Raw genomic sequence first — 19,709 nt, 5'->3', positions numbered from 1 at the left:
GTTTTGTTTTGAGAAAGATGAGTAATTAGTTGTATATATATGTAGATATTTCCTATTTTAAAATTGAATTAAATTACACAGTCCATCAAAAGTCCTTTTGTATCAATTATAGAAAGCATATCTTATGGCATATCAATCGCTAAGGTGACGCATCAATTATATTGGTCAGTCGCTGCCTTCACTTCAACTCGGTAACATTGAATTAGAATCCTTATAATCTATTTATATATAAGTAATCATTATTCGTATCATACCATATATATATATACACACACACAAATATATATTGGTAATTATAATATTGTGTTATTTTGATACTAACTAATTTGACAATTCATTTACCAAAAAAAAAAAAAACAACTAAAGTGACAATTCATAGTTTTTTTTTTTTTTTTTTTTTTTTTGGTGGACTATGTATTGGATGCCAATAACAAATGAGTCGTATTCTTTTTATTTATAATTTGACGAGCTGTTTCACCATTAGAAAACAATACTATCATTTGGGAAAAATTCCCACTCTTTTAAAAAAAAAAAAATTACTATTATTTGGGAGAAGATATATAGTAATGTAACGATAATTGGACTCCATGAAAGCAAAATTAATATAAAATACTATCCATATCATACATCTAGAAAGTGACCGATAACTGCTGCTTGTCCTCTGACTTTATGCCACGTCCGTACTTCAAGTTGGCATTTCCTTCAATGACAATATTTATATATAGTTGTAACGTGCAAAACACTAAAAATTGAACCTCTAGACTGGAGAATCTCCTGTGCATGAGCGCCAAGAATCTGGCGCCAATATATACACACACATATATATATACACAAACACAGACATATACAGAATTATTGAATGATTAATACTGGAAACAGCATTATTCTAATATTGATTTCTTTTCAATCCATTATCAAACATTTTACTTATTAAGCATACAAACATTTGTATATTAAGACATGAACCTTTGCAACTGGAAGGGAATTTCCAAAAAAAATACTGGTTTGTTAAGATTTTCTACTAAAATTATAGCCATACCGCTATTTTTTTTTTATTTCATAAAGAAATTAAGGGGATAACTTGCTTATTCTTTTGTGTTATTATCTTTGAATTATGCCATTTCTAAATTGATACTTGATATTTAATAAGAGAGAGTGAGAACAAAAATAATGTTTAAAAAAAAAGACATAAATCGTTATGCTTTGTCCCCCCTGCACTGAGAGACATTCCTCTCATAGTCTCTCTCTCTCTCTCTCTCTCTCTCTCTCTATATATATATATATATGTGTGTGTGTGTGTGTGTGTGTGTGTGTAAAATAATGTATAGCAAAAGATCAGTTTCTTATTTAAAAAACAAATATAAAAAATAAGTGCTTTTCTAACCTGGAACTTGGAAGAAAATGGTGTTTTCACTTTGGTGCCACAGACTAAAGCACATAAATCCCAAACCTATTAAATGTAACTATATATTAACTTACTCAATTTTTTACCATTTATTTTTATTCACCAAAACTTTTTATCTCCCTCTTTCGTCTTAGGAAAGGGATTGTTGGAGCAAGTCACTTCCTCCTTTACTCGTTGGGTAAATTAGAAAATACCACTTTCATATAGTTAGAATTCATATATACAACTTCTATAAAACAAAAATAAGAGCAACTTAATTTAAGAAAAAATTACAAGATAACCATTATTTTTATCATCCCATTATTTCAGGAAAACAAAAATATTATAATAGAATATAAAAAAAAATCCTATCAGAGTAAAGGGTAAAGAATAAAAATTCTCACCTATACACTTTGTTGATGGTCGTTTTTGTACAAGGCCCGTACAAGAGTCCATGCCCAATAATTCTGTCTCGTGACACTTTTGAGCTAGCTTTGTGGACCCAAGCCACGCTCGGGTTTGGTGGGCCACGGGTAATTGAATGGGCAGATTTGTATCTTAGTCCAATCCGATTTTGAGTCCCGCTTGGGGAGTAAAATAATTGAGTTAAAGAATAAGTCGGCGATGGAGAACTGAATCTTAGAAGTCCTTTATCTTATCCTTTAGGAGTCTTAAAAGCCCTTTCGTTAGTTCTTAGAGACTCAAAAGCCCAGAATTTAAGCTATAAGACATTTTCCTCTAGCGTCAGGCAATGAGCATTTTTGCTTCGGAGCAGCTTGCTCTGAAGCCAGCTGAAGTTCGTCTTTGTGATAGTACTGAAGACGTAAATGTGGACGTCGCTACGAAGATGCTTCCCATACTCCGAGAAACTCATTTGTGCTCGAAGATACCTCCCATGCTTTATGAGACTCTTTTGTGTTCGAAGGTCCTTCTCGTGCTCCATGAAGATTGAATGTGTCATGTGCTCGAGCGACGGTTGTTTAGCTAAAAACAAAAGGTGGTGTTATGGAGCTGGTCTGACATGTGTTCAGATCTTCAAAAATAGAAGCGTCCACGGAGCACTAAATATAGTTAAACACTCCATGATCTCCAGAACTGGAGAAGGTCCAATGTCAGCAAGAATTCTGGATTTGGTCTCCAAATACACCTATTTTTGGCCAATTTGTCTGCCAAAGAGGAAAGATACTTGATGCGGGTGTTCCATAGGGAAATGATTCGTACAAGCCTCTGGCAAAGCATGATTGTACAGCTTCGGAACAACTGTCAAAATCTCCCAATCTCCTCCTATAAAATACCCCTCACTAGCACTTCATAACAACACTCAGACCATTCATACAACTGAACACCCCAAGGGGTCTCCTCCTTATTAATAACTCTGAATAATTTTCCCTTGAGAGCTCAAGTCTTTTATGCTAAAGACTTAGTGTTCTTCAAGCTTGTGTCCTTCGGACTTGAAGATCTTTAAAGTGAATCTTTACCCAGATCTTAATTTTCACCTTAAAAAACCTTCAAACACTTTATTTGATCCATCCAAACTCGTCATACCCACTGAATCTACCGGGGCCCAACACACTTTAAAAGGATATTGGTCTAAGCCCAAAAAAACAACAACAACAACAGACATCCTTCTCTTTAATTGGATCCGTATTCGGTCCAATTCGGCAGAATGTAAGAGAGGCTCGCTACTTTAAGCCCATAACTCTGCCAAAATTTTATCCAAGCCCATTGGTTCTATTATGGGTTGGGCTTGTAAATCATTTGCTTCTTCTTCCTCTTTTTTTTCCCCTTTCATTATCCATTCATCTGTATGGAGAGTAATGCTAGAGTTTCCATCTCTTATGCTAACATTTTTATATCAATTTCACACAACTTTCTAATTTCACATAACTATAAGAAAGGTGTATCTTACATAATAATTAAAACAGTGTTTTTCGTTTTATGGGAACAAGACATTTTATTGTTACTTCAGCCTGCGTGTTATTATTATCAGTCAAGCTCATTCAAAATGTGTCCAAAGTTTTTAATGCGATAAATAGATGTTTGCACCCACCAACTTGAGTGGTGATATTGACATGGTCACAAAACGACAGTATTTAACGAACTTTAATACTTGTTTATAAGAAAAAAACAGAGAAAAATACATTATTATATATACCTCCAATCATTAATCAATTAAACAGCTAATTTAAAATTGATGGCAGAGAAACGTTAACATCACTCATTTTATCACTATCTATATTCATTGTTTGACACATGAACTCTACGGACATGATGTAAAGATAGTAGAATTCCCGTATCAAATAATAAAGATAAAACGTAACAAAAAGAGTAACAGATAGGATGATGTTAACATTTGTCGGTGATAGTATTACAAGAGCCACTAATTAGGCTTGGAAAATTAATGATCCAAGTCACTCCCTTCGTTTTGATAATGAGGCCAAAGATCGTCCTTAATCAAAAAACGATGAGATGAGAAGTCCTAAAAGGAGAAAAATGCCAGATCTATGGAATGGTCACTTGTATTGATAAGTTCATGTTGAGACCCCTCATGATACATCATAATTGTGGTCCTTATTTAGCTGTACAGTGAACACCCAGTGTGGACCCACTTGAAATCCAATACGGGGTACATTTATTTACCTTGATAATTATGTGACAAAGAGACTCCACCAATATTTAAACAACTCTAAATTATTAATATCATACAAAAACGTATCATAATAAAAAATTAATTCGAATTTAACATGATTCAAAGAGAATTTAATGGTTTAAAATAATATAGTAGGAATGAAGAATTCTTCTTTTCTTTTTGTTATCTCTTTATTTTTGGTCATTAAATTTACTAATTACCGATCATTTCAAGTTGGTGCTTTTTGCATGGTAGATAAAGAAAACGTAATATGAGTGAAAAAAAAAGGAACTGCTAGATCAATTATTCATATGAAAAACATATATATTAAAATAAAATATTACAAAATTACAAAATTTGATAAAAATACATCAATTTCAAACTAAATTTACTTAAAGGGTTTGTTTTTAGAGTCCTTCTATAATAAAATAAGAATCTATTATATCGTTATTGTATGTTTCTAACCATTTAATTTATTTAAAATCACAATTTTCATTACAAATCTTACAATAAAGACCTGCAAATAATTTATTTTTTAAGTCCAGTCACGTAAATCTCCTTATCTTAGATTATTACTTCAAAATTTCTTTAAAAAAAAAAAGAAAAAGAAAAAGGTGTGGAGAAAAATGATTAAATTCTAGCCCCATAAAGTGACGGTAGCGGACCCGATTCGTTAATTTAAATTTTTAATTTAAGTTGAGATGTGATGTGAAAATTTTTTATTATAATAAAAAAATTAAATATGATTATTTTTAAAAAAATTTTACTGTAATAAAACTTAAATTCTAAACTCGAATCAATGAAAAGAACGAGACAAAATATCCACCGTTTTTTTTATCGTTTGTTTAAGCCGGTGTAGGGCATGCCTTGCGTCCAAAAGTTGGGGCAGAGCTGGTGATCTACTTTTATGTTGTATATGTATCACGCGATGTAGGCCAGGGAGTGATGGCCCACACTTTTTTATTATTATTATTTATTTTTTTCTAGTCACGGATTGGGTATCCTCTTATCCAACTCATCATGACAACGGAATTTCTGTGGAATCAAAGAATCAGAGCCCAGTTGGCCCCACAAGTTGGCCAATCAGTTCGGTGGGACCACACTTTGAATTCTGAGGGTTCTGAATGTTAGAACGAAAGCTTGCATATATACCACCGATCGTTGTGTGCAGTCAGTGGTATGAAAAAGTCTTTGTTAGGACTTAGGACTCTCCTCTTTTCAGGGTTTTTGAAATTTCATACCGGCTTGTTTTTTTATATGACTTTGAGTTAAAAGGTGATTAGAGTTTAATGCTACGTTTAGTTTATAAATTTAAAGTTATAATTTAAAATTATTTTTAATTTATATATATTTTTTATGAAAAAAAATATCATAGCGAACTACAAACTATAATTTAAATCATGACACGAACTCCACTAACCAAACGCACACTCTCGTTTGGTTGGAGAATTCGTTCTCTGATTCAAATCATGGTTCATGGTTCGCTACAGTATTTTCTCTCATAAAAAACACACGTAAATCGAAAATGGTTCTAATCTCATAGTTCTAATCCATGAACCAAACGAGCTCGATTTTGATTTGAGTTAGGTGTATTTAAATTATGCTTTGAGTTAATAATTTAATTTGAGTTTGTGTTTGAATGTGTACATTTGAATTATAGTTTGAGTTGAGAATCTATTTGAGTTGGTGTTTAGGTAATCAAAACTTGAATTTGTATTTAGATAGTATTTTAATAAGAATTCAACGATGATGGAAAATTTTAATAGGATATAGGGATGAGATTTCATTCGTCTATGCGTTTACAAAATCATCTAAATCAGAGTTAAAACAAAAAAATTATGATATTTTTTAAAGATAGGACAAATAATGTGCATTAACTTAATTTTGAGTTTAAGGGGGAGAGCTTGAACTCAGCTTTTAACCAAAAACTCAAGTTAAAACTCAAATTTAAACTCAAATTTTGTAAAAAAAAAATATGAATTTGAATTTAAGTTGTAACTTGAGTATAGTTTATTTATTTATTTATTTATAGTTTAGGTGCCAAAAGAACACACTAGTATCAGTTTTTAAAAAAATTAAGTGAACGTTGGTTGAATAGGTGTAAGATGCACCACTTAATTCCCTCCTTTAACCAGAGAAAAAAAATTAAACGGAGAAAAACTTCCTTATATCTCCGGTGATTGGCCAAAAGTCAACAATCAATGTTCAAAAGATTAAATGGGAACATTTGGAATGAAAATGTTGTTTTCCTAAAAACGCATATAACAAGATGACAGCTAGTTGCTTCTAAACGAGCATTCCCGTTTGCAATGCCTTGAGTTTAGTTCTTGAGTTCGAGCCTTTCAAGTGAAGTATTTTATTATTCGAATTCTCATAAACTTCATTGGCGATTTGGATATTTTTATTTACTGGAGGGAAACCGGCTTCCCGGACTTAGGCGAGGTCAAGGTATGCATAGGCTCTTCCTTTAACTTGCCTCATTACTCTTAGCTCCCGACTACACTCTTAGCCTCCTCCCGTAACTTTATTCATTACTACTAGTCTCCATTACCCCTATGCTACAATGAGTTAGGTTAGCCCGAGGCTAGGAATGAATTCTAGATTCCCGTTTTCACGTCTGGCCGTAAGAGAGAGTTTTTCTTTTTCAGACCAAAAAAAATAAAAATAAAAAATTGTAATAACACTTGGTAAATATTTATATTTACCGAGCAATTGAAAAATAGCAAATGTTTATACGATACGATGTGCTTAAAATTTATGTTCAGTTAGTTTTCTCCTTAGATTTTTTAATTCATTTTTTATGATTCCAATGGTATTATTTATTGAGGAAATATATAATAAGAAGAATGTATCTCAATTAGTACATAATTTGGGATGTACAGTCAAAATAAATATTTAAGTTTCCTTTTTTCCCGATGTTACAAAGATCTGTTATAGTTTTCTTTCTTTTTTTTTCTTTTATATAACATCATTTTCGTCGTCATCAAATATTTTACATTTTTTATCATCAATTAAATGGAGTAAGCCATTCATAAATTCTCTATTCTCGCATATCTCTTTAGGAAACTCCATATTAAAAAGCATATCAAGGAAATAAATAACAAGAAAAGTGAATCTCAATTATTGCATAATATGGGATGTATAATCAATATAGATATTAGTTTCCTTATTTTCCGATATTTAAAAGATTTGTAATAGTTTTCTTTTCTTATTAATGATGCATCATTGTATACTTTACATTTTTTTATCATCAATGAATCTGGCAAAGTCATTGGACAAATTTTCTATTCTCCTATTTCACTTTATTGTTCTCGAAACTCAGTTTTTATATCTAATTTTAGTGTTTTAATTATTGTCTAATCAATCATAAAATATATTTATTAGGAAATGATATTATATGATATGATTGATTAGACATTAATTGTAATACTAAAAATTAAACAAAAATTCTAAATCCATTATTCAGTCACACACCGACAATATTCACGCAATATAATTTCTAAAAAGGCAAAAACTACAAGGGGATGTCTTCATTTGTTGACACTTTACACCTATTTATCTCTCTCTCTCTCCATTTTCTTTTGTAAACTTCAAAGGTAGGTATTTGCGGGCCTTGGACGTTGCACAACCATTTGTTTGACAATGCCTGCACTTGGTGTTAAAATATAAAATTATTAGTGATTTATTTTCTATTAGCTTAAATTTTTAGGATGAATTGATAAATTAATATGGTATCGGAGTGAGAGATCATGAGTTTAAATCCATGTAATTATACTTTTTATCTCAATTTAAATTGTCATTATGTGTTGAGTCTTTAATATATTTTGAGCTTAAATATTCATGTATTAGGATTTTTAATTAATTTATCAACACGATTGTCCATTATCCAACCCACATGTGAAGAAAAGTGTTAAAGTATAAAACTATTGTTGACCCACCGTATTTTTGGCCAACTTCCTATTAACTTAAACTTTTAAAATGAATTAGTAAATTAACATTTAGACTGGCGTAGAAGGCAGGGGTGAGCTGCACAAAATCAAAGGCAAAACAGTCAGAGCACAAAAGGGGAAAGAAGGGATTGAACCCAATTTCATTAAATTCCACAGCTGCGTACAGCCTCAAAGCAAATGATAGTTAAACATAGAAACATTCAGCAAACGACATATACATTTCTAGGACCAAGCACAAACGGCAACTTTAACTTAAAAACAAACGACACAACGCTTAGACTTGACTAACGACACTACGTTTGGTTTATTTAAATACAGCTAAGCAAAGAGAGAACATATATTATTAGTACCCTAAGAAATATTTTGTTTCTTCTTTCCAATCACTTTTCCTCGTCTTTAAGTTACCCAAACATGTTGTCATCAACAAAAAAAGTTACCCAAATATGTCAAATTTTAGGAATATCTTCATAATCCCTCGCTGTTTTTTTTCTTTTTTCTTTTTCTTCCCACGTAGGCCGTAGCCTTTTTCCCCTAACGGAAACTTTAATTCAGATATATTTTTTTTTGGGTGAATTTCAAACTTCATCAAGGTTTCAATATGTATATAATATCACGTCGCTTTCGGCAATTTTCACTACCCAATAGAATTCAAGTTCAATAGACATAAAAAATTAATATATGAAATTATAAAATTATTAATAAATTGTAGTTATAAAACTATCAAATAGTACATTAAATTAATATATTCATCCAATTAAATATATTAAGAATTAGCATATGCATTACTCTTTTTTTTTTTTTTGGTTTAAATGCATTACTCTTTTCCATCTTATATTTATAGGGGTAAAACCTACAATTAGAGAAACTAAGAGCCAATGACCGAGTTAGGAGTCGTCGATTAGAGATTGATCCTGTGAGAATGAAAGCCTTAATAAAACGCTCACTCGTTAATGAGACTTACGTCTTTTGAGATAGAAAGGGAATGCCGAAAAATATAGAGAATAATGAGAAAATATTTTAAAAGTGAGCGTGAGTGCTTGAGTGTACTCGTAGTAATCAACGTATATCTCTGAGGATGCCCGAATGCCTTGTATTTATAATTGATGAGATTTCATAGGTTGTTTCTCATTTCTTTGGTCGATTTGACTTTTAATCAATAATCCTTTATTTATTTTTGAGTGATATTTGACATGCCTTTTTAGTTTTTACATTCCCGTTAATTAGTCAAACGTGGTTTATTTCCATTATGAGTTGATTCTGCTTACTTATTGTGCGATTGTTGAGGATCTAATTTCCTTCCTCATTGGGCGTGTTTCTTGCTAACCAATCAACCGTTAACTTCTTTTTCCCTTTGATTCCTCTAGCTTGACTGACTAATTTCTTTTATTTTTAGATTGATTCGGTTGCCGATTTCTATTTTTAAGAATGTATTTTCTCATTACTTAATCCTCAAGGTTGTGTATAAAACTCGTGGGATTAACTAATAAAATTAACTGATTAACGAGTCGTCTTAGTCTGGGGAGTCACAATGACTTGCTTAGTAACTAATTAGAACCCGAATTACTATGCGTACGAAATCTAATCTTAACAATACTAATATTAATAATGTCGAAATGTAGTAATCTAAATTTCGTTACATTATTTTGATATTAGATAGTGCAATCTAATGTATCTATCTATAATATATGTTCGTCATTTTTTTTTTGGGTTAAAGCTACATGAGTCGTTCATAAAGATGGATACTACATTGGTGAATTATTTAAAAGGGAAATAGTAGAAAATAGACCAATATGAAAAATTTAAGAAAGTATATATGTTAATTTTTAGTTATAGAAATTTATAGGCCATAACTTGTCAAGTTATGGTTCATAACCAGATAAGTTATGAATAAACTTGTCAAATTATAGTTCATAACCAGACAAGTTATGTACAATTATGGATAATAACTTGTCAAGTTATGGTTCATAACCAGACTAGTTATGAACGAAAACAGTAATTTAACATATTTATTAACTTATATAAACTATTAACCTATTAATTTTAATTCATCTCAAATCTTAATCTATTTCTCTCTTTCTCCCTATTTAAAATAAATATTACACCGTCTATTCTTACATATAACACGCATCCGTAATTTCTGTATTATTAAATTAAAGTAAAAGGTAGGCCCACGTAATTTGAGGAGCAAACCCCGCGGAAGAAGTGGAATCAGAAACGGTCACCGAATCAGAATCCAATGATGCGATTCGAAATTAGGAACCGGGAAAACAGTCGGTCAGTGTTAGCCTTCGTAAAAACAGCTATCAAGCCAGGGCAATACCGTAATATACCACCACCAACCCACCGAAACGTTTAAATGCAGAAGAGATTAATACAAACAAAACAAAAGAAATGGAAAGAGGAAGATGGATATGTATCAGAAACAGAGAGAAAGAGAAAGCTAGGTTGGACTATGGAGAGCGACTTTCTCAAAGAAAGAAAAAAAAAAAAAAACGCTATTTTAGCACTTAACATAATCAATTTTGCAAATTTTGTAGGCCCACATTGTAATAAAGTCACAAAATAAATAATTTTTACATATTATTACCCTTTTTCCTTTTAAGAAATTAGAGAAATGAGAGGAAAAATAACAAGCCTCTTTCTTTTTGGTTGATTTATATATATGTGTACGTATATAGATATATTATATATATATATATATATATGATATATCCCACCGCTAACTGTGGCGCTGAATCAGTTTCTAGTTTCTACCAAAATTGCCGTCTCTTTCTAAATTTAGTGTTGAAGACACACTTTCTTGCTGTACGCGTTCTTTTTGCTCCACTTTCATTTATCTATTTATTTATTTTTTCCTTCTTCTGGAGATTTTGGATTTTTGTATTTATTATTTCTCCTTGTTTGGATTAAAAAGGAATTTATTTTCGACAATTTATTTTGGAAGGGGTCTTTGTTTACTTTTTTGTTCACTTATGAGTGGCGTGTTGTCCCTTAAATTATAAGATTATTATTATTATTATTATTTTGGGTTTAGTTTTGGAAGCTTTTTTTTTTTTTTTGTGTGGGGATTTTCGGGGACTCAGACAGACAGTGTGTGTGTCCTCTAGGGCTTTTCTTCTTCTTCTCGCTTCTGAAGGAGAGAAGAGAAGCTTTTTCTGTGGAGATTTGGGGATTAGGGTCTCGGATTTCGGTGTTTAATCTCCATGTGAAGAAAAATGAGCTGCTTTTCTTGCTTTAGTCACCGCCGAAAGGATGCGAGTAAGGTCGAGATTGATAATGGCGCTCGATCTTCAGGTGTGTCTCGCTTTTTCTCTCTCTCCGTTGAATCTGCATTTTTTAAAATTTTTTTTGGTTGGATTTCGGTCAATGCGAGTGAAACAATGCGTGGAATTTGCAGGTGGAAAAGGAAAGGCGAATTCCGATGATATTGGTACGGGCTTTAACGCTTTTTCTTTTTTAATTTTTAGTTCAAAAGTTTGGAAATTCTCTGTTTACATTTGTCGATAAAGTTGGTTTTTTTTTTTAATTTTAAGAAATTGGGGTTATTTGACATTCATTATTTTGCTGTTATTGTCATTTTCGAAGTAGTTGTTACTGTTGTTATTGTTGATGTGATTTTTTTTTTCCCATGTTTCTTTGGTTTTGAGGGATTTGATTATCTGAATTGTACAATAATTGTGTGCAGGGAATGGGAAGGGAAAAGGAAGGGTTGGTAATGGCCCTAAGAACAGCGCGGCGCGAAGCTTCACGTTCCGGGAACTTGCGGCGGCGACGAGGGGCTTTAGGGAGGTGAATTTGATTGGTGAAGGGGGTTTTGGAAGGGTCTTCAAAGGCCGTTTGGAAACAGGACAGGTGAAATCTCAGGGCCTTTTTTTTCTTTTTTTCCTTCCTTACCAACATTTGTCACATTTACTTTTTGAGTTTTATTATATTCATTTTATAAAAGTGCTTTGTGGTTGTGCTATGTTTTTTATATTGCTGGTTTGTAGACAAGCTCAAAATTTTGCAGTTAGTATGGTTTATGCTCCGTTCATATTATTTCATTTTCAAGGGAAAACAAATTCTACAAAAGATTTTCTTGTCTTAATATTGAACTAGCTAGCGAAGAAGTACTTATTATATCTACAAGAAATTGCATTTTCAGCGACTAAGCTGTCTTAGTTGCTAACTTGCTAAGAATTAGGAAGGGTTTTTATAAGGCATTTTGGAAACAGCACAGGTGAATCTCAGCGATTTTCCCAACATGTGGCACATTTACCTTTTTCTCAGTTTCCTATGGTATTCATCTGAGGATTAGTGTTTTGTGGCTTGTGCTGTGTTTTGTATAGCAATGGCTTTAGAATTTATTATTCTAATAAAGTGTTCTCTGAACGGGACTTTGGAAGTAACTCAAAGCATTGTTGGTTCTTATTTTTGGTGAAGTTTTGAATTCCACGTAAATGACCTTTGACATTTCGCTTTTGTGGGCAGGTGGTTGCCATCAAGCAACTTAATCACGATGGCCTTCAGGGGTTTCAGGAGTTCATTGTTGAGGTTCTAATGTTGAGCCTTCTTCACCACTCTAATCTTGTTACCTTGATTGGCTACTGTACCGATGGAGATCAAAGGCTCTTGGTTTATGAGTACATGGCAATGGGTAGCTTGGAAGATCATCTTTTTGGTAAGTATTGTAGTCCTTTTCCTTCGTGTTTAGTACATAAAATTTGCAAGTAGAGTGTAACTTAATTTCATAAAAGGGGATCTGAGCAATGAGCATAAAAGATTAAAGTTCTTCAATTTTCTTTGGGGCAAGTACTGCATATAGCTATGATTGCAGGAAAAAAAAAAGAATAATACATCCCCAACAAGTTCGCTAGAAATGTTAGCTCCCAAGCTTTTTCTTGAGGTGTCATATGATATCCTCTCCCCTAGACGTTTTGATGAGTTTTTCTAATGTGTTGAATGGGTAATGTTAGTGAGTTAGACTAATTGAAGAACAAGCTTGAAAACACATGTGATCTGATATATTCATTATTCTAATTTCATATGTTCCGTAGTCGGTGCCAGATGGCTCCCTAAATTTTAGGATAGAATATGGTGTCATCTACCAAAGCCTGTTCGGCAGTTTATTTATCCTGATGTTGAACTTGACTTGAGAATTTCAATGTTAGTTCTACGGCAATAATGCATAATACCTGGATTCTCTTGTTGCCAAGCATATCTTTTTTGCACTAATGTATATTTTGCATCATCAGATCTCGTGCCTGATAAAGTCCTGCTGAGTTGGGAAACCCGTATTAAGATTGCTGTTGGTGCTGCACGGGGTCTTGAATATCTCCACTGCAAAGCGAACCCACCTGTTATCTATCGCGACTTGAAATCAGCAAATATCTTGCTGGACAATGAATTCAATCCAAAGCTTTCAGACTTTGGACTCGCTAAACTTGGACCTGTTGGTGACAATACACATGTTTCAACCAGAGTGATGGGAACATATGGCTACTGTGCACCGGAGTACGCCATGAGTGGCAAATTGACACTTAAATCTGATATTTATAGCTTTGGTGTAGTCCTCTTAGAGCTTATTACTGGACGGAAGGCAATAGACGTCACAAAGAGACCTGGTGAACAGAACCTAGTTTCTTGGGTGAGTTAATTCTACTTTTCTTCTATTTCTTGTTATATCATCAATTTATCTAGCTTTTATAAAGTAAATAAAATTGGTGTCTTATATACCGACTACCCCTGGAAAGTGAGATAAAATGCTACTTTTACTCTTTGTTGAAATCTAAAATTCCTGGACTTTATATATATATATATATATATAATGCTACTTTTACTCTTTGTTAAAATCTAAAATTCGTGGACTTTATATATTTATATATATATATATATATTTACTTATACATACATATATATATATATATGAAAGGATCCTGGACTTTATAGTTGAGGACATTTGTTCTTAATAAACAAACATAAATAATCCTCTATAGGACAATAATCCTGTATTTGAATGTCTTTTGTTTTGTTTTTTTTTGCGCATTGCAGTCTCGTCCATTTCTAAAGGACCGGAGAAAGTTTGTGCAATTGGTCGATCCATTGCTACAAGGTCGATTCCCCGTTCGTTGTTTGCACCATGCAATCGCTATTACTGCAATGTGTCTTCAGGAGCAACCAACTTTTCGTCCTCTTATTAGTGACATTGTTGTAGCTCTCGAGTACTTAGCCTCCCAGAGTAGCAAAGCGGAACATCCTAAGGACGAGGTTCGTACTACCCCAACGTCATCACCATCACAGCAGCACAGGGATGGTTTTTCTCAAAAGTCAAACTATAGAATGAGTTCATCTTCAGCTTGAGGTTTCTTTGTGGACGAGCTGCTGACTCTGATCCAGTAAGGCATCAAGCAAAACACTTTTTTCCTTTATTGGACTTTTTCATCATATTTATTTTTAGACCTTTTCTAGGAATTAACTAGGAAGGCTGCCTGTTTGCCTGACTTTAACCCACACAACCTATACATTGTTCCTACCTTTAGAAGCAAGGAAAAGAAAAGGAGAATAAAACAAAAAAAAAAGAAAAAGGAAAAGCCCCACCTTGATAAACATAAATCTCCAACTTGTCAACTTTTCAAACAGAAAAGCCCCACCTAAGAGATGGTTAATGTGCATAGCAGAAAAAGGGAAATAGGGAAATGTCAAAGTCGTCAGTAAGACCTTGTGTGGTTGGGGACCAATTGACCTTAACATTCATGAATGCCGATTCTATGTTCTAGAATTGGCTTCCAATTGACCTTAACATTCATGAATGCCAATACAATGTTGTAGAATTGGCTTTCTCCGTTGGTGTCATCACTGATAGAATCTGTAGTTAATAGTTTATTATTTCTTTTCTCAAGATAGTTGGGTATTATTATAGGAGAATATTGATAACGTAAAAAAAAAAAATAAAAAAATAAAAATCATACCAATACTATATAGATTTGAACCCTAAGGTCTTCATGAAGTTTCATTAAATTTACATTTTTTTTTTGTTAGTAGGGTATTTCTTTTGGAGAATTCAACGATAGGATATGTTTAGTAGAGTTCTGTTTTAAACCGTTACATCTATATCAAATTTTATCAGTTTGGCATGTTTTTTCATTTTAATGTGATTTTGATTAGATGTAAACATTGAGAAAGATGTACAATGGGTTGGGACCCCTACCATAGAATGACCCTTTTTCTTAGTAGTTTGTTAAAAAATGAAAAAGAAAAGGTTTTGCCTTACTTTAACTGTTGGATCTGTCGTGTTTACTGCTTGCAGGTGTATAGCCAAGCCCAATGAAATAAATTTCTGAAATACCAGTGTAATATGTCCGCAACCTAAAGAATGGGGATAGATAAATTTAATTGTATATATGTTATCTGGGTTTGGATATTGTGGCGTATTTATCGTTCATAAATTATGCCTCTCTCAGGTGAGTAATCGGTTGGCCAAAGATTTAGGAAGGTAGCAATGGTCTTGTGGAGATGAGTTTACTATATAGTGTTTAGCAAAAGTAGGACTATAAGATGCACAACGAGGACTATATATTTTAGGATTTTTTTTTAAAGAATTTTTTATGTTTTATTTTAGCTGCACAAATATATATATATATATGATGTTTTGTTTGGTTTGGCAAACCAGCATATCTTGCGGGTGAGAAACCCACAAACCGGACATGTAAAAAACATGCTTCCGAGGAAAAAAGAAAGATGACAAAAAAAAAAAAAAAAAAAAGGTTTCAACCGAGGTTTTGGTTGTGTAGTTCACCATTGCGACAAAAATTTGACCACAATCTCTAGTGGCCGACACAAGTGGTTCAACTGGGTTTGAATCATCTTGGTCTTATGGATGAGAATGTTTCTTGCGGAGGGTTTTTTTTTTTTTTTTTGGGTATAAATAGTGGGGGTTGCAATTCGTATCACGTGTCGTATTTTGATCGTTTTTTTAAAATTTACAGTCAATCCGAACACGACTCGTGACATGATATTTTTTAAAAATCACAACACGAACACGACACGATCACTTTACGAGCTGACACGACACGACCTGAAAATGACATGTGACACGAAATTGACCCGTGAACCCGAAATTGACACGAAAATTGTATACTTTTATTTAGTTTTTTACATATTAGAAATAACTTCAAATTCATAACACACTAAATTATAATAACATCCATTGAAATTAAGTAAATAATAGTATAAGATTTTGAGTATGACTATCATGATATCACAAGTTCATAATAAAATTTAAAATATAAAATGAAAAATATATGTATTTTTTAATTTTTTACGAGTTTCGTGTCGTGTTCGGATTAGGCGGGTCTAACCTGAAATTGACATGTATTTTTCGTGTCAATTTTAGGTCGACTCAATTCTGACCCGAACTTTTTTTTTTTAACCATAATCCGTAAAATTTACGTCGTTTTCGAGTCGTGTTGTGACTCATATTACCGACCTTAAACGAAATAGACGATTCTTATGAAGTTTTAGCGGGTGCGTTTTGAGAGAAAAAAATAAAACTCGTGCCCTTGGTAAAATATTAATCTTAATTAAAGGATAAATGGCAATCTGCCTACTAACATTGAGAAAGGGTTCATGCATGCCAGTTCACCCACAGCTCACAAGTAAAGCGTGGACCGAGTTTTACTCCAATTTATTATCCAGGCGTACCTTTAGAGGAGTATTTAGTGGGAAACTTTCCTTGTTTTCAATGGTTTACGTGATTTGATTTGATTTGATTTGATTTTTTCTGGGTTTCAGTCAAAATTTGTCCTCCAGACTAGGACGAATTGGTTTTTATTTATTTTTTTCTTATTTTTATTTTATTTTATTTTTCTTCTTTTAGTCCTATGATCATACGGCCCACGTCTAAAAGTAATATGGCTGGTCACTACTAGCTGGCGAAACTATTGGACGGCATATTAATAAATTGTTGGGTCCCTCAGAGACAAAGACTAATCAGGAACTTAATAGAGAGCACGAGTTATAAACTTGACCAGGAAAATGTTAAAAGGGTAAGCAATTCAGGGTTCAATTTTTTGAAGTCGAAAGTTGTTGCATATTTGTTCAAAGGGTTATTTACCATTTCGTACCCTCTGTTTTAGACATATTTAAAAAGTATTTTTTAGTTTTTATTCTCATTAAATATATATCATTAAATTGTCTACCCTTTCTCAATAAATAACCAATTTTTTTTTAAGGAAAATTACATTTAATTAAAAATTATAAACAATCATCTTGGTAATATACTAATGGCCCAATAGAGGGATGGGCACACACCTCACGTCCGAAAAAAGGAGAACACCTCGACACACTAACAATGAGCACACATAAAGCTCGAATTGAAGAAACCCTTCCCATTGAGATAGGCTTTCGAACGCTGGAGGGACATATCATCGAACTCCACAAAGTGGAAACATCTAAACGGTATAGAAAAAATTCTAGCCGGACCAAGACAACCCTATCAGGAGACATACAAACGGCCTTAAGTTGGCCACCAAAAACTAATAACAAACAACAAAACAAACGAGGGTCGGGTGGGGAGACCACCGTCCTTATTACAAGCACAAAAATTACATAAAAAAAAACAGAACAAAAAAACATTTGACCACAACCTTTAAAAGCCTCTGTGAAGGGCAACTGGTCAATGGGCCGTCGAGGGAGATAGTCGGCCAAGAGATTTCAGCCACCAAATGACAAACTTGTTTGGAAACGAAGCCCATCCATTTGGCTTCCAAGTTTCAAACCGGTTTAGATCCACCCAAACGGAGCCACCACACCGTACACTGCACCATTAACGAGAAGCTCATGACTAGGCGAATCAGAGGATCAAGTTTCATGGCTAGGAGCTTGGCGGTGCGCCTGGGGGCGGCGCTAGAACTCTATTCGTTGTTCACTGTTTTTTCTCTAATTCGTGTGAGGGGAAAAGAGAGTTAATTAAAATGATGCAAGTACTCTTAAAGAGAAAAATAACAAATTCTATATAATATTTTTTATAAGGTAAAGAGAATGGAAAAAAAAAAAAAAAATCAGATTTGTTAACTAGTTGCAAGGGTCACAATGTTTAGAGCTCTATCATGAATATGGCTACATTTGATTATCATGCTCAATTCATGTACCAATCTAAGTATTTAATTGCAATAAAATTTACTTGTTCCAAATATAGGTCTTCAGCATTCGTTTATTATTTTTCTAAGGAAAAAAAAAAGTCAAGATAAGTTTTTTCCCCCCCTAATTGATAAGTGAAATCATTTCCCGGTAATGTATGAATCATGGTATTTAACAACCACATCAGCGTGAATATCGCTCCAAATTGATCGGTAAGTCTACATGGGCGGCGATGGAGATTCTTAATGTCAATGTTGTAAATCTCATGGAATATTTTTTTAAGTAATATCGCATATAAATTGAAAGTTTTATATGATAGGATACGCCTAATGATAATGAATGTTTCTGAATATTATACAGTTAAGAAAATCCTATTAAAATAATAAAAATATGCAAAACAGACTAAATTAGGGCCCGTTTAGTTCGTTGATTCAAATTTTTAATTCGAGTTGAGATGTGACTTTATGTGAGAGTTTTTTACTGTAGTAAAAAATTAGATGTCACTGTTTTTAAAAGATTTTTACTGTAACAAAACTCGAATCGGTAAAATAAACGGGGAAAAAATTAGATGTCACTGTTTTTAAAAGATTTTTACTGTAACAAAACTCAAATCGGTAAAATGAACGGAACCTTAAATATGACCGTTTAAAATGTATCTTTATTGATAGGATTTTTTTAATCCGTACTGTACAGTAAAACATTATTTAGTATTTGTGTGTATGAAAGGACCAAAAAGTCTATTTAAAGTCCAGATTAATATCATGGATTACGGTCATTTTCAAAGTGGAAGATGAAAATGATATATATAAAACATAAAGGCCAAAGCACCTTGCTATTAAAAAAACTCGAGAAGCTTCTTAAATGGGATTCTGGGATATTAACTTTTTATTTTATTTTTTATATGCCGCTTTTCATTACTCTCTCGCTTGTGAATATTAAATCTTATTGTTCTTCAAAGTCAATGCCCATCTCATAATTTTTTTTCCCCCTTCCCGGGGGTCACCATGTCGTGAAAGATTGGACCTGCTAAGCTTAAATAAGCTAACAAGTCTTGAGATAATTTACTAAATTTTCTTTAAGTCTATGTGACCAATAACAAGAAGATTAATTTTTTTTTGTTAGTTTAGCGATAAATTCACATCTAACTCTGTTTTAAAGTGTAGAGTTTAAATACTCCACCACAAGTTCAAAAAAAGAATAATAATAATAATAACTAGAAGGATTATATATCATTAAGCACCTTAATAAGTTTTAGCTTACCGTCTTAATCTTAAACATTTAGTGTTGAAGAAATTTGGATGACAATCTGTTTCTATTTGAGTGCAAGAAAGTAAGAAAGAAAAATAGTAGATTTGGTGCATAGGGACCACTTCTTTCTTTTAGGTGTTAGTACTTAGTAATAGCAAATTGCCTTCACTATATACTAAATATGAATTTAGTAAGTAGCGATCTTATTAAATTACTAAAACATATCACATTACACATGTTTCTAAGTAAACAATTTTTTTTTTTTTGCTCTAACTATGAAAACAACTTTGCTTGCGTTTATCTTTTTAATGTGTCAATTGTGTCGCTTTTCAATCTCCCAAAAATATTACAATTTTTCTAACATTTAGATAGAATTAGATTC

At 32.7% G+C, this 19,709-nt stretch overlaps 1 protein-coding gene across 1 annotated transcript; it reads left to right on the top strand.

The window, feature by feature from the left end:
- The first annotated feature begins 10,949 nt into the window (after positions 1–10,949).
- LOC21407579 (probable serine/threonine-protein kinase PBL21) lies at positions 10,950–15,562 on the top strand. The gene is made up of 7 exons (XM_024164373.1): positions 10,950–11,257; positions 11,361–11,393; positions 11,649–11,815; positions 12,434–12,623; positions 13,198–13,589; positions 13,994–14,337; positions 15,249–15,562. The coding sequence occupies exons 1-6, from the start codon at positions 11,179–11,181 to the stop codon at positions 14,300–14,302; spliced, it is 1,170 nt and encodes a 389-aa protein (XP_024020141.1). The 5' UTR covers positions 10,950–11,178; the 3' UTR covers positions 14,303–14,337; positions 15,249–15,562.
- Positions 15,563–19,709: the final 4,147 nt, after the last annotated feature.

This window comes from Morus notabilis, unplaced genomic scaffold (genome assembly GCF_000414095.1).
Source record: "Morus notabilis unplaced genomic scaffold, ASM41409v2 Scaffold314, whole genome shotgun sequence".
Lineage (NCBI taxonomy): Eukaryota > Viridiplantae > Streptophyta > Magnoliopsida > Rosales > Moraceae > Morus > Morus notabilis.
This window is presented reverse-complemented; position numbering and strand designations above follow the sequence as displayed.